Raw genomic sequence first — 14791 nt, 5'->3', positions numbered from 1 at the left:
CCTCTGGCAGCCGGTCCAGGGCCAGCCTCTCCTCCGCCAGCTGATTGGTCGGCTGTGCAGGGGCCTCTGGCTAATTACACGTCAATGCACAACGAGTGGCCACTTCATGAGGTGCATCTGAACTGTGTCATTGCGATCCAGCACAGCAGCTGTGCCACGAGTTCTGCTTTTGATGAAACTGTCGGGAGGCGATAATGATACTGTATATTTATTCTGTTATTACTGAGGCCAAATCATAAGAAACACCTGATGCACTCCAGTATGACACCACCACCCAACATGACCTCACTGGTAAATATGTAGTAGGATGATCATCTTCACCTTGAGGAGAAATTACAACCAAGAAAGGTTGAATTCATAGTAGAGACGCTGTATTGAATTGTACTAGATGGTATTTAGTAAAGTGGCCAGTGAAAGTATATGCAGGGTCTCCAGCACACAAACATTTGTTTACTTTGTTTTAATGACTTAAACCAACAATTTATTCATAGTTAATTATATTTTTGTTTTGGTCAATCGACTGCTACTCGATATGTTAAATTGTTACAGCAGTATAAATAGATCGGAAAATGTCTAATATATTTCTAATATATAGAAATTTAATTTGATATGTAGTAATAATATTTGTCATGGTGAATATTCTGTTATTCATTTATTCTACTCATCAGCATGTAGTGTATTGTCATACTTTGGAGTAGAAATGTCATTTACATTTTAAACAAGTCCAGAATTGCTATTTCAGACATACAACAGAGTGTAGGTTAGACAAATTCTCACTTCGGAAATAGTTGGCTTTGGTGAGGGGTGAGCAGAGCACGCATAATGCATGACATGACACAAAAAGTGCACCGCAGGAATGAATTGAATTTTGTTTACAGTCACATAATTAGAAATTCTGCATTATGAATGTAAGGAGAGAAGCACTTTACATATGCTCAAGGTGAACCCTCCAGACAATTACCTGCTTACACAGGAGCTTGCAGCATCAAGTAATCTGTCATTGCGAACTGTCCCTCTATTTATCCATTACTACAGTTTTCCATTCATCAAACCATCCCTTTCTCCTCTCTCCTATACTTTTAAGATTCAAGACATTTTAGAGGGCGTATTGATTCATAATAGGCTTTTTCAAGATATGCAAGTTCTGCTTAGAATTCAATTGATCGCTGGTGACGGGTGCACAGTGCATCCCAGTTAGTTTTCTGTCTGACTTAGTTTGGTAGTTTCACTATAAAGACAGATTTTTTTTTACAGGATAAATGTTATAAGGCTGAATACATTCAACTTTTAGTACAGATCACTTACTACTGGACTAGTCTATATAATAAACACTAATGATTTTATTCTCAAAGTGGGCTATTAAGTGACAGATTTGTTTCATTCAGGATTACTTTAATAAAATCTGCACCGCTGTTTCAGCCCTGATGATCTTGATATCTCACAGGGCAATAATGGAAATATATGCCTTGTGTTTTTGTCTCTACCTATGTATTTTGGCTGTACGATGATTCCATGAAGACCTTGTAAAGAGAAGGTAAATGCACGAAGCCTTAAGAAGAGAGGTAACCAATCCCTGCAGCGAGGTCCTGTTTTCGTTGCAGCCACCAGGGGCGCTAACTCCCCCTCTCCGTGGTACGTTGGGTCTGGCTGGGCGCCGGAAGTGACCTGTCAAAAGTGGACCAGGCTGCCGGATTTCAAGCTAGGCTGCCAGAAAAATAACAACAGAGGATTATTGTTTGTTTGGATGATCACCACAAGGCGTTACATTTAAAGAGTGGAATTGTTGTGTATGTCAGGTAAGCTAATGAATCGAAAACAGCAACTCCATGTTAGCGTCTCAACAGCAGTGTTGTTTGACTTTGGTTTTCTGGCTTCTTGTTGTATGCCGAGTTGGCTGGTTTTAACGTTAGCTAGCTCTAGCTCTAAAGCTAATCCACCCTAGGTGTTGGCTGAATCTAATGTGTCCCTAAAACAAAGGGCAGACACAAGCCTAATAAAATCAGGTTGTATATTTCTGTCAGGATTAGTTTGACTGTAGCGTTAGCTTAGTTCAGACTAATGCAGCCACGTCACAACAGAATAACGTTAAGCTAGCTTGACTTTTATTTAATGATTAAGGTACATTTCTCCCCCTAGTACCTTGTCCTTCCTTCTCTGTTTGAATTAGCTAACAAATACTGCTGTGTCCTATAGCTTATTTAGTTTATGATAGAATAAAAGCAAAAATGTAAGTAACTAATTTAGCAAGGCTAAATAGTAGTAGCTAACGTTACCAAGCGTTAGTTAGTTAACATTAATTTGATGGTTCGCTATTGTGATATGTAATTTGTGAAATTTAAGAATTTAATGTATCTAAGAGAGTCAAATTATAACACATTACCACTAAGCAATTAAATCTTTTTTTTAAATGAATCTATAAATATATCTAATAATATAACAGTGGCAATGTGATCTGATCTTCATGTCAGTCAAGAGTATTAACAAATATGTGTCTAAAATAATAAAAAGAACAACCATAAAAACCTCATAGTGCTAGTGGAAAAAGATACAGGTCCTGATGCAGCAAAGCAGGCCCAAATCATGATGTTTCCTCCACCATACTTTAGTGGAGGAAACATCCTTCATGTATTTGGATGATGTTTTCATGATGATAAGCAGTGACCTTTTTAAACCCGATGTACTGCTGTGTGTTCTTTTCACATAGTTCAATATAGTTTCATCAGTCCACAAAACATTTTGCCAATACTGCTGTGGAGTGTCAATGTGCTCTTTGGCAAATTTCTGTTGTGCAGCAATGCTCTTTTTAGGAAGCAGCAGCTTCCTCATGATGTCCTGCCACAGACACCCTGCTAGTTTTTTATCAGTTGCAGTAGCTCTAGTCCACACCTGTAAACTAAGTTTTCTGAACTTGTGCTAACACCTGACTCCAGTTAGGTTTCTTGAAGTCATTAGAATTCACATACTTTTTCCACTAGCACAATGAGGTTTTTATGGTAATTCTCAATAAAGATGTTAAAGATCGGAATTTGTTTGTGTTATTATTTTAGGCGCATTATATTTGGTAATACTCTTGAGTTAGATGAAGATCAGATCACATTTTATGACAAATAAAAGCAGAAAACCATGAAATTCCATAAAGTTTACATACTCTTTCTTGCTACTGTATAACTGTAGGGAAGTCAATTGCTTACGCTGTCTCATCATCTCTGCTTAGCTGTATACAAAGCTAACATACATGTGCAGGTTTTGTGATAAACACAGCAGCTAGATACAGCCCTCCTTATTGCAGATCAAAATAAGTTGTGACGTTTCATGATGCAGCACTGGGATCCCTCCCACTCTTACTGTCCTCTCTGCTCTCTGGAAAAGACGAAGGCATGTGAAAATAGAAAATTTAAATGTAAAATTAGCACTTCAACTGTATTAGTTCTGCGTCTAAATTTTAATTATGGCTTTAAACAGACGGCATTCTTATACTCCCAGGGTAAGTACATGAACCTAAATTAAGTTTTGTTTTATTTAATACAGCAATGCTAGATTCGAGCTGTGAATTTTAGCAGTAGATTTTCTGACGTTACGCTAATAACCTACAAAAATGTTTGATACTCACCATACAGCGGATGCTGGATTCACCATGTTTCATACTTCATAAGATAAGACATAAAGAAAATATAACTTGGATAAGTCTTGATTGTCTTGGAGAAGATATTTCTTTATGGTTATTGTAGGAAAGCTTCAATCTCATTAATTCTAAGTATTATTTATTTAATAGGATTCTGCAAAACTGCCTTTCTGCTGATCTGCAGTATCCTATTTTAAAGCTTCTGTCATAGAGCAGCAATGAACCTTTTAGATCCAGTTTTCTGCCTTGTGGTTCAAAACTATGAGAAAGTGTGAATTCACATGTTCCTCTAGCTCCATAAAAGGATTCAACCCTGCCACAGTTCTAGTTTGTCTTGAATGAGCATCTTTGTGTGATAAGGGCTTGTTTATTAGGAAACCTATTGTGGTCCAGGGCATATGACTGTATGCCTGAGTATTTTTTTTGTACTTTTCAACCTTATGACTCTTTCCGTGCAACTAAACACTTAAGACTGCTTTTAATAGCTGGAGGAGGGTAACTTACAGGACATACATGTAAAACAGTGCTGTTGCTGATGATTTTTATCATATTTGCATAAGATACAGTATGTTTATGTGACAAAGATTCAATATAAAAGGTGCTATGTATTTTTAATTATGAAAAGTAAACAGTATATTATCTGGTATATAATGATCTCACCTTTGTCTCTCACTTTGTCCCACCCTGCCCCATTTTCCCATTGGTAACCACCCTTCTTTACCTTCCCTTACATCCCTTTTTATACCCACATCTCTCTGTCTTTATTATCCCAAATCCTTTAGCTGACCAGCCCACTGATCAGCAAAATGAGCAGTGCAGGAACAGCGGAGAGTGGCAAACCTCCAAAGGTTGGTAGTTACTGAATTTAGTAAAAAGAAAGGGATAAATAGATACTAAGTCATTTGTTACTATCAACCAATATATAATGACTCAAGTCTGTTATCCTCTTGTATCTGCCTTTCCTCTTCCAGATTGGCTCTATAGTAGAGGTGACTGGTAAAGGCCAGCGTGGCACTGTTGCCTACATTGGCGCCACCCTCTTTGCCTCTGGAAAATGGGTTGGTGTCATACTTGATGAGCCCAAAGGCAAGAACGACGGAACTGTCCAGGGGAAACGCTACTTTACCTGTGAGGAAAACCATGGGATATTTGTCAGACAGTCTCAGGTTAGTCACATGTGTTTTTGCTGCAGTGGCCAATTGCTGCAATGTTGTGCACATGAGGTTCAGCACATGGCTTTCTTGTTTTGCTTGGGTTCAATTGTATCAAACTCTGACAAAACGTACGCCTGTATTATGAATTAAATCTTTGTTTTCTAGGATGATACTGTATGTTGTATGGAACTTTCTATTTCAGTATTTACTTTTTGTACATCTTGCCCTGAACAAACCCTTGTGTGTGTCTGACACTCTCTGTGTAGATCCAAGTGGTGGAAGACAGCTCCACTGCCTCCTCGCCAGATGCTCCTGAGTCTGGCTCTGCCAAAATGACCAAAATGAAAGGTGAGCATGTGCATTTGAAATGTACACTTTACAAATGCAACCCCTCAAAGTAAATTGTATAAACAATAAAACAATTTTATTTTGTTCCTGCCAGATATTCCAGAGACTCCCAAAGCATCCAGACAGGTGGGAAACTATTATTTGCACACTACTGCTTTTTTCATCCTCTAGTTATTATTATAATCTTGTTTGTTTGATGGTTGGATTCTGACAGAACTGTGACTTTGGTTTTAAGAAATAGAACTGTTCCCTCTATATAAGTTAACTGGCACCGACACTTCAGTACATGCCTCATCTCCTGTCATTGATTAATTGAACCAGGAAAACAACTTCACAGACTGGTGATTGGACCCTTGAGATTATCTGTCTAATTCATTTCATTTTTATTCTCTTCTGTACAACATGGGATGGACCAGGTTTCTATTAAGCCTATCAGCCTTTGTGTTGACTTCTCATTTGTGTTGTTCTGAATACCTTTTGCAGACACCTGTGAACGTTAAGAAGGTAGAAATATTTTAATTCAACACATTTGCTTTTGCTCGGATGTTGTTAATCACACTAAAGTGGCCACTCATCTATTTACATTACCGTCTCTAATGTGTTCATGGTTGCACGGGACATAAAGACATGACTTTTCATTGACTGATGTCATTTTCAATTTAAGTCTATATGTTTTTTGGTGTTTTTTTGTTTTTGTACACCAGCCATTTTTTATTCTCTTGCTTTATTTTTTTTACTACATGTTTGTTGTGGTAAAGGCATCCAGTGTACACATTCAGAGACCACCAATTGATTACATTTAGAAGGTCATTGTGAAGATGTCTTTTTCATTTCTCAATGCTGCCTTGTTTTAAAATTGTTGCATGAATTCACACTTTAATGCTTTGATTTATCAGAAATGATGATTTAACATTATAATCTTTTAAATGGTGTTAATCAGTGCATGCAGCCAAAACTATGATCACTAGATATAAACTAACATGCTTCTAGGTATGCTTCTTATATGCTTCTAATTTCTTCTCTTGCTTCAACATTGGATGTACGTGTGTGTACACATGTGTTGGTTTGTTTCCCCTTCCTTCTCTCTGCAATTCACCTCCTCCTTCTCCAGTCCTCTACCCGCCGCTCCGCTAAGGTGAGCTCGTCTACTGCAGACTGTAGAGGTCAAACGCCACTGTAACAGAACTGTTTTGAACAGCTGTAAATTCTGAACGCTATGTTATTTAAATTATATTTTAATCTTTTTAGAGCAAATTGTGTCAGAGCCACTTTTAAATGTTCATTTTTGTGTAGTGTGATAAGAAGTACATGTTTGTCCTCAAACTGTAGGAGAGAAGACATTTATAATTCTCTATATGTAGATTCAGCAGTAAGCAACTATTTACATTTTTGCCTAAAATTGGGGCAGTTTTTATTAGGGTCATTTTGGCTTTGAGGCAATCAGATACAGTTGATATTTTCTATTTTTAACTTTGACACTTGATTTGAAGTGCATTTGTACATATTTAAGATATAGTATGAGCAGAATTAAACAGGATGGTAAAACTGACTCAGAAATTGATGCATATGAATAAGCTAATGGTACCACAGGTTTTTATTTTTGTAATAATATCAGGTTTACTTTGCAGCTGAGTTTTTTTCTAACATAATCTATATGATCACACTGGCAGTGGGGTACTCCACGTCTCATGCCTGCCACCTCCCTGCCTTCCCTCTTGGTGCGCCCACCAGGCCGCTCCAGCCTATCGCTCATGGTACAGTCTGCCATGTTAGACTACTTTACCTGTGTCTCACAGGGAGGGTGAAATGTTAAACCTTTGGCCACTGACGGGTGAATTTGTAGTCCATCATGGCACATATTCATGCCAGTACTAGCTTTACCACATTTTTGTGGGGTACGGTGAAGGTAGGGAGATGTATTTTATCATATAAACTGGCTCTGTATGTTCACTATTCTACTGAAGTCATTATATTTGTCTTAAGGGGAGAAGCACCGGTTCTGTCACCTGGATTGTGTAATAATATTTACTTACCTAACACCTGGCTTAACTCACTTCTTCACCCACTTTTTCCTCTCGTTTATCTGTTATTTCTTTCATCTCACCCTACCATTCTTTGTTGTCAGGCCTCTCGTGAGAACCTGTCGTCTTCTCTGTCTGGTGATGTCAGTGAGGCGAGCCTGTCCTCCCACCAGGCTACATTGGGAGCACCTGTCGTGCCTCAGCCCAGCGGATCGCCTGCAGCAGTGGCAGCCTCTGGCTTAGCTACTCCAAGCAAAGTGGGTCACTGACAGAATGGCTTATTTTATTATTTCTATTAACAGAAAGTTGATAGAAAAATAAAAAAATATCATAATATATATAATATAAAAAATATCAACGAGTGTTAACTGTTCAGACCAGTCACTAATGCCACAGTTAATTCTGTGCTCCTGTAAACAATATGATTCCTTCTCAGGACTTTCAGCTTTGCCACTATGTCACATCTCCATCATTTTATTTCAGTTTTTCCATCATATGTTTTATTTTAATGGGCTTTTTACGTTTCATCCGTGTTGTCATCGAACAGGTGGAACCTGCCATTTCCAAGCAGGTAGAGTTTTCTAATGACTACATGCATGGTCATGATATCTGGCATGAGTGTACTAACAAGCTCATAACATCAGAGGGGAAAATGACCCTCAGCACATCTTTTCAGTTCTCAAATATTGTTTTGTAATCTCCCCTGAGTGAATTTTATGATGATGCTTGTTTTACCTTTCTGTGACACTGAATGAATAACTTAATTCACTGGTTGTGGAACTATTTATTTACTTTATTACTCATTTCCTACAGGAAAATCTACCTTAATCATCTTGTTTTGAGTTTGAGGTGGTGGGATTTGATCAGTGATTCCTTTACTGTCTCAAAGTAAAATCCTGGGAATTAAATAAGTCCATGTAATTCTTTTGTCAATGGGCCTTTTTATTACTGAACTGTTTCTCTTTCTTACCTTCTAAACCTTTGTTCCACTCATTTGTCTTTCTCAGGAAGAGGAATCGCTGCGAGCTCAAGTCAAGGACCTGGAGGAGAAGCTGGAGACGCTGAAGATGAAGCGGACAGAGGACAAGGCCAAGCTGAAGGAGCTTGAAAAACACAAGATCCAGCTGGAGCAGCTCCAGGAGTGGAAGACCAAAATGCAGGAACAACAGGCGGAGCTGCAGAAACAACTCAAAGAAGCCAAAAGGGTACAAAGCAAAATGAAATATCTTATTTTTAAGAGGATGAAAATTACACCTTTATCATAGTGTTAACAATATATTATTAGTATGGATAGGTAAAAGAAGCAGCTCCACCCTCATCATGCATGCACCTTTATTTTCTACCTCCTCCACCCAGGAAGCTCGTGAGGCACAGGAGGCCAAGGACCGCTACATGGAGGAGATGGCAGACACAGCAGATGCCATCGAGATGGCCACACTGGACAAAGAGATGGCTGAAGAGCGGGCAGAGTCACTGCAAGTGGAAGTGGACACACTAAAGGAGAAAGTGGAGGAGCTCTCCATGGACCTGGAGATCCTTAGGCATGAGATTTCCGAGAAAGGCTTGTACTCTACTTACTAATTCCACAAAGTGTCTTTGTCTCCTATATCTTTAATGTGTCTTGTTTTTTCACTGTTCTCCTTGTAATGTTGTGACTCTTCACCTTGTGCAGGCACAGATGGAGCTGCATCAAGTTACCATGTCAAACAGCTGGAGGAGCAGAATAGCAGACTAAAGGAGGCGCTGGTCAGGTCAGTCTGAAAAAAACATATTTTGATTCAAGTATAAATTTAAAAATTAGTACATATTAACCACAGCTATGATGATGGTAAGAATAGATTGTACAGTGGAAAGAAACACATGTATAGAAGATGTATAAATCTCATAGAAAAAATGGAACTAATCTTTTTCTTAACTTCATATCTCCTCAGGATGCGTGACCTGTCTGCTTCAGAGAAACAAGAGCATGTGAAGCTGCAGAAGCAGATGGAGAAGAAGAACACAGAGCTGGAGGCTCTGAGAACTCAGAAGGAAAAACTACAGGAAGAAGTGAAGCAGGCAGAGGCTACTATTGATGAGTTGAAGGAACAGGTACAGTCTGTGAGAAGAGAGGGTGAATGGCTGTTTGGAGTAGTTTACACCATACTGACACTAAAACATATGTGAAGTAAAGTTGTTTTCAGCAAAGGTTCAGGCTCTGGTATGTCCTCCTTAGAATAAATAACTATAGCAAAAATTCACATCAGCTGTTGTTAGTTTGTCATGTCTTTAACAAAGATTTAACTGCACATAAATGCTTGTGTATTGGCACGTGGACCAGGTGGATGCTGCTCTTGGGTCAGAGGAGATGGTGGAAACGCTGACAGAGAGGAACCTTGACCTGGAGGAGAAAGTCAGAGAGCTGAGAGAAACTGTGACTGATCTGGTTAGTACAGTTTTTGTTTTCACTTTGTGCAAAAATATATAAAATAATAAAAAAATAATAATCACAAGCATTATGGTGTAGGGTAACCAAGAAGGATTACAATCACAGGAAAAATCCTTTATTAATTCTATTGCCCACCAATAGGAGGCCATCAACGAGATGAACGATGAACTACAGGAGAATTCCAGGGAGACAGAGATGGAGCTGCGGGAGCAGTTGGACCTGAGTGCTGCAAAGGTCAGAGAGGCAGAAAAAAGGGTGGAGGCTGCCCAGGAGACTGTAGCTGATTACCAGCAGACCATCAACAAGTACAGAGAGCTCACTGCCAGGCTACAGGTGGGTGGAGACCAGACATAATACTCAAGTGTAAGTGCAGGTGGATGTCCTGACACAGTCTGTGCTTGTTTCCTGTACAACAGGACGCCAACAGAGACCTGATCAGCCAACAGAATGCCAATGTTGAACAAGTCCAGCAACCACCTGCAGAGCTGTTTGACTTCAAGATCAAGTTTGCAGAGACCAAGGCCTATGCCAAGGTAGGGGACAGGCGTTAAGATTAAGGTTTTATATCTTCAAGTCCAGTGTGCTTATTGTCCTCTATTGTTTAACTTAATAATAACTTGTATCTCCAGGCGATTGAGATGGAACTGAGGAAGATGGAAGTGGCTCAGTCAAACAGACAGGTGTCCCTCCTCACCTCTTTCATGCCAGACTCCTTCCTCCGTCACGGTGGAGATCACGACTGTATTCTGGTGCTCTTACTAATCCCCAGGCTCATCTGCAAGGTGTGACGCTGTGTGATTCTTCATTTGAATCCCCTATTGTCGTGCTTCAACTGTTTCTATAACTAAGGTTTCTCTATGCATTAATATACTTTTACCTTATAGGCTGAACTAATCAGTAAACAGGCTCAGGAGAAGTTTGACTTGAATGGGAACCTGGTCCCAGGCATGGGGCTCAGAGGGCCTGCAGGAGAACAGCGTAGCTTTGCCTCAGGATTGGTCTACTCCCTCAGCCTGCTGCAGGCCACCCTGCACAAATATGAACAGTAAGCACTGCAGCTTCATCGGTTGTGTGGAATACATGAAGAAAAGCAGAATTATTGTTCCTCAAATCTGGAATAATTATAATCTGTTACTGTGATACTGTGAAACTAATTCGTTACCTTGTTGGGTCTGCTATTCTTCCCCTCTCTGCTGTGGTTGTAGGGCTCTGAATTCCTGCAGTGTGGAAGTGTTTAAGCGCATGGGTACACTCTACTCGGAAATGAGCTTCCATGAGCGCTCTCTGGATTATTTCATCGACTTGCTGCATAAAGACCAGCTAGACGAGACTGTCCAGGTGGAACCTCTGACTAAGGCCATCAAGTACTATCAGGTAACAAAGACATGTCTGTTAATGTTAAAATAATCCCAGTACACTCTCATTTGAGTCTACAATTTTCCATCTTTTTTATACATGGACAGTTATTGTAAAAAGTAATCATAGTTGTGGGAAGAGTTTTTCAGGTCTAATATCTTAACCAACATTTTTCTACCATGTTGTCTTTTTGATCAGTCTCTCTGCCTGTCTGACTTTTGTTTTCTTTCATTGCTCTCACTCATAAACAGTAGCATTTACATTCACATGTATGTGGGATCAAAACTTCATCCCCAGTGTTACAGAAGACTAACTACTTCTTGGTTTTGTCTTCAAGCAACTGTACAGTGTCCATTTGGCAGATCACATCGAGGAATGCACTGTGCAACTGGCTGACCACATTAAGGTACCTTAAGCTTCTTTAGTTGACTGTTTTTTATTTGATTTACATGAGAATTTAGCAATAACTAATTTCACCACCCCCACCTTCTCACCTCCAGTTTAGCCAGAGTGCCCTGGACTGTATGGGAGTGGAGGTTGCACGTCTGCGGGCGTTCCTGGCAGCCGGACAGGAGAGCTCTGTGTTCTCTGTGGTCCTGAAGGACCTGGACACTTCCTGCTCTGATATAAGACAGTTCTGTAAGAAGATACGCCGTCGCATGCCTGGAACAGATGTGGTTGGAGTACCTGCTGCTATTAGTTTTGGACCACAGGTGTGGGATACAGAAACAAACAGCACAAACGAGGAAGTTGGGGCCTTCGAATGATTTATGATGCAGTATGTGTTTAACTGACACGTCTTGTCGTTTCTGGCAGGTGTCAGAGACGCTGACAGAGTGCAGACGTCAGCTGACTCGAGTGGTGGCCGTACTGCAGGAGGTGGCTGCAGCTGGAGCTCAGATGGTTGCTCCGCTGGCAGAACAGGAGGGCCTCAATGCTCTCAAACTAGAGGATATCATTGGGAAGGCTGTGGAGCAGGTTGTGTTATGTTTAGCATCCTCTTGACACATAGAGTTCGAACAATTACAGACTGAGCATTGGTAGTCAGAAGTGTCCCCACCAAACACTGGCCAAATCTTTCTTAACATAACAATTAGAAATTCTAATAACAAAGTAGCACGAGGAATTATTCCACCAAGAGAGTTGAACTAAGTCTGCACTCTAATCTTTAAGGTATATGGCTCCCATGGTTTGAACGGCCCTGAGTGTCTGCGTCAGTCCTGCAGCTCAGTCATTGCCACCATGAATAAGATGGCTACAGCCATGCAGGAAGGAGAGTACGATGCTGACAAAGCTCAGAGCAAGGTACTTGTCTTAGCTTTTACACACAGATTTATCCCAACATTGAAATCAGAGCATATTTCTGCTCCATTTATTCTCTCCTCATAACTTTCCCACACATCCTCAGACTCCTCCTGTGGAGGTAAGAGCGGCCACTGTCAGAGCCGAGATGACTGATGCTGAGGGTCTTGGAGTTAAACTAGAAGACAGAGAGACTGTTATCAAGGAGGTCAAGAAGTCTCTCAAGATCAAGGTAACACAAAAAAAACACACGGCAGAGACTGACTCCTGTTTCATCTGAGAAGTTAGCAGTTCTAATTCTGCCAGTGGAACTGATGTGGCTGAACCCCTCTCTTCCAGGGTGAGGAGCTAAGCGAGGCCAACGTTCGTCTGAGTCTTCTGGAGAAGAAGCTGGACACGTCCACTAAAGATGCAGATGAACGAGTTGAGAAGATCCAGACCAAACTGGATGAGAACCTTGCCCTGCTGAAGAAAAAAGAAAAGTAAGTTATATGTTGACATGTTGTCTTCTCTCACCTGTCCTTTTTTCCACCTCGCCCACCTTCCTTTATCTTCATCTTCAGGGACTTTGAGGAGACGATGGACGCTCTGCAGGCTGATATTGATCAACTCGAGGCAGAGAAGGCAGAATTGAAACAACGCCTCAACAACCAATCGAAGATGACTATTGAAGGCCTGAGAGGCACACCTACCTCTGGAATTGCTTCAATCGTTCAGGGATCTGCAGGAGGTAATTGTGCACTTACTTGTAAGCAAATAGTAAGCTTGTTGTTTTATGTTTTAAAATGTGATGAATGCAAGCTCATGAAAATCGTTTGTGCTGCTGCAGGAGCAGGGAATGTGTAACTTCTATCACACATATTTTCAGTTTCAGTTCAGGTTTTAATCAGATTAAATTTTTGAAATGACCTCCAAATTTTGAAATGAAATACAAGGGAGAGTGCCGTGATGTTTGTCCTCTCCCTCTGCAGCAGGACTTCCTCCATCAATGGCAGGATCAGTGCAGGTTGTGGACTCCCCTCTCCTAAGACAGCAAGTTGAGGCCCAGAGGCTGGGTATTAAACATCTCAAGAATGAAAACAACAGGCTCAAGGTACACCAGCTTTAAGTAGGCCTTCACGAATTGGTAAAAAAGTCATGTTGCAGTTATTAAGGACACTAGTGCATTATGCTATTTTGATATAAGCTGTATCACTACTACTTGCTTAGTTATAAAATAAAATGCACACATAATTTCATTTTCATCATTTTAAAATGTAAAACATATTTATATAATAACCTAATGTGAATATTGTTAACAGGCGGAGAAGATGAGAGCTCAGCTGGCCTCCCTGCCTCCACTCTGTCCTCCCAAACTGCCACAAGTAGCCAAAGACAGCTCCATGCCTCCACAGGGACTAAACACAGGCATCTATCGCAGGACAGACCAACTGCTGGCAACCCTGCTTAAGCTGAGTGCAGAGGTTAAAGTGGTGGACATCACTGGGAAGACTGCAGGTGAGTGTCAGTTTCACACTTCAGCGTGTGCTCTCTTTGCTGCTCCCTCACCTCAGTAAACCGCTTCATTTCCCGTCTTATTTTTCTTCCAGTTAGTGCCAGTTCCCAGCTGATGGAGCAGACGGCTAGACTGAAGAACCTCTCTGATGCTCTGGACAAACTCAAGGTGATGGAGTCAGAAATGTATCTGTCCTTTCCCTATGTTGATAAGCCAACAGCCACGCAAAACTAAAAACCCTTTTGTTGTTTTCAGGGAGAAGTAGCTGAACATGTAGTCTCATACCAGCCTGGGGCAAAGGCTTCCTCAGACTTTGCCACCTTCCCAGTCTCCTCCTTTGTTAAGGTAAATCCAGCGTACTGCCACACAGCACCAGTTCCAATACTTGGTTTTATGGATTCTGTCTGGAACGCCTCAGCAAATAATATATCACATGTTTACATTTGCATTGCTTTTCAGGCCAAGGGAGAGAAGCAGGGAGGAACAGTGTTTGTAGGTCGCGTTTCCATTCCATGCACCCGTGGACAGGAACAAGTCCATCGCCTTGTCCTGTCCCAGCAGCAGCTGCAGCAAGTGCACCACCTATTAATGGCATAAGGCAGCTCGTTGTTGGTTCAGAGCTGCACTAAACAGCACATTTCTTTATTCTCATTCTAACTTTTGATGTTCTTGTCCATTTACCACTTTTGCTTTTCACTATTCTCAGGAAATGCTCTCAAATATCTGCAAAGTTAAAGCACTAATAAAATGACACAGCAGTGTCACAATGTTGAGAAAACTAAAGCTTAATTTAATTCTGAATGAAGTCGGGATTGTGGTGACATTGATGTCATGTTTATTACACAAACCATTGCACCAGTTTTCCCCAACTAAACAGCAACAAGTCATTTTTACTGTACTTGCACCTCTTTAGTTTTTTCCTCTTGTATCTTTTGTACTTGTAAGAATTCAAACAATAAAATCTGTTCACTTCAGCACAAAACCGTTCGAGTGTTGGTCTGAATTTTGACTTAAGTTACACTTACTGCTGCTATGCTAACAGAATTAGACTTAGCTTCTTCAAGG

The 14791-nt window shown here is 40.6% G+C and overlaps 1 protein-coding gene across 5 annotated transcripts; it reads left to right on the top strand.

The window, feature by feature from the left end:
* Nucleotides 1–1656: 1656 nt before the first annotated feature.
* LOC113157384 (dynactin subunit 1-like) lies at nucleotides 1657–14708 on the top strand. 5 transcript variants are annotated; one of them, XM_026352869.1, is made up of 32 exons: nucleotides 1657–1796; nucleotides 4405–4470; nucleotides 4594–4788; nucleotides 5043–5124; nucleotides 5219–5250; nucleotides 5608–5628; nucleotides 6236–6259; nucleotides 6795–6878; nucleotides 7250–7402; nucleotides 7693–7716; nucleotides 8153–8350; nucleotides 8502–8706; nucleotides 8818–8896; nucleotides 9077–9236; nucleotides 9466–9570; nucleotides 9715–9906; nucleotides 9990–10106; nucleotides 10203–10355; nucleotides 10458–10618; nucleotides 10779–10947; nucleotides 11267–11335; nucleotides 11430–11642; nucleotides 11746–11907; nucleotides 12103–12234; nucleotides 12338–12463; nucleotides 12571–12713; nucleotides 12795–12961; nucleotides 13203–13324; nucleotides 13533–13728; nucleotides 13821–13894; nucleotides 13982–14071; nucleotides 14186–14708. In XM_026352869.1, exons 2-32 carry the CDS (start codon nucleotides 4429–4431, stop codon nucleotides 14321–14323), a joined length of 3828 nt encoding a protein of 1275 aa, XP_026208654.1. In that variant the 5' UTR covers nucleotides 1657–1796; nucleotides 4405–4428; the 3' UTR covers nucleotides 14324–14708. The 5 variants fall into 5 exon arrangements, with proteins under 5 accessions (XP_026208654.1, XP_026208650.1, XP_026208651.1 ...); XM_026352865.1 differs by lacking the exons at nucleotides 6236–6259; nucleotides 6795–6878; XM_026352866.1 differs by lacking the exons at nucleotides 5608–5628; nucleotides 6236–6259; nucleotides 6795–6878.
* The last annotated feature ends 83 nt before the right edge of the window (nucleotides 14709–14791 follow it).

Source organism: Anabas testudineus, chromosome 18, assembly GCF_900324465.2.
Source record: "Anabas testudineus chromosome 18, fAnaTes1.2, whole genome shotgun sequence".
In the NCBI taxonomy this organism is placed as follows: domain Eukaryota; kingdom Metazoa; phylum Chordata; class Actinopteri; order Anabantiformes; family Anabantidae; genus Anabas; species Anabas testudineus.
Note: the sequence above shows the minus strand (reverse complement) of the source record. Positions and strands in the feature narration are given on the sequence as shown.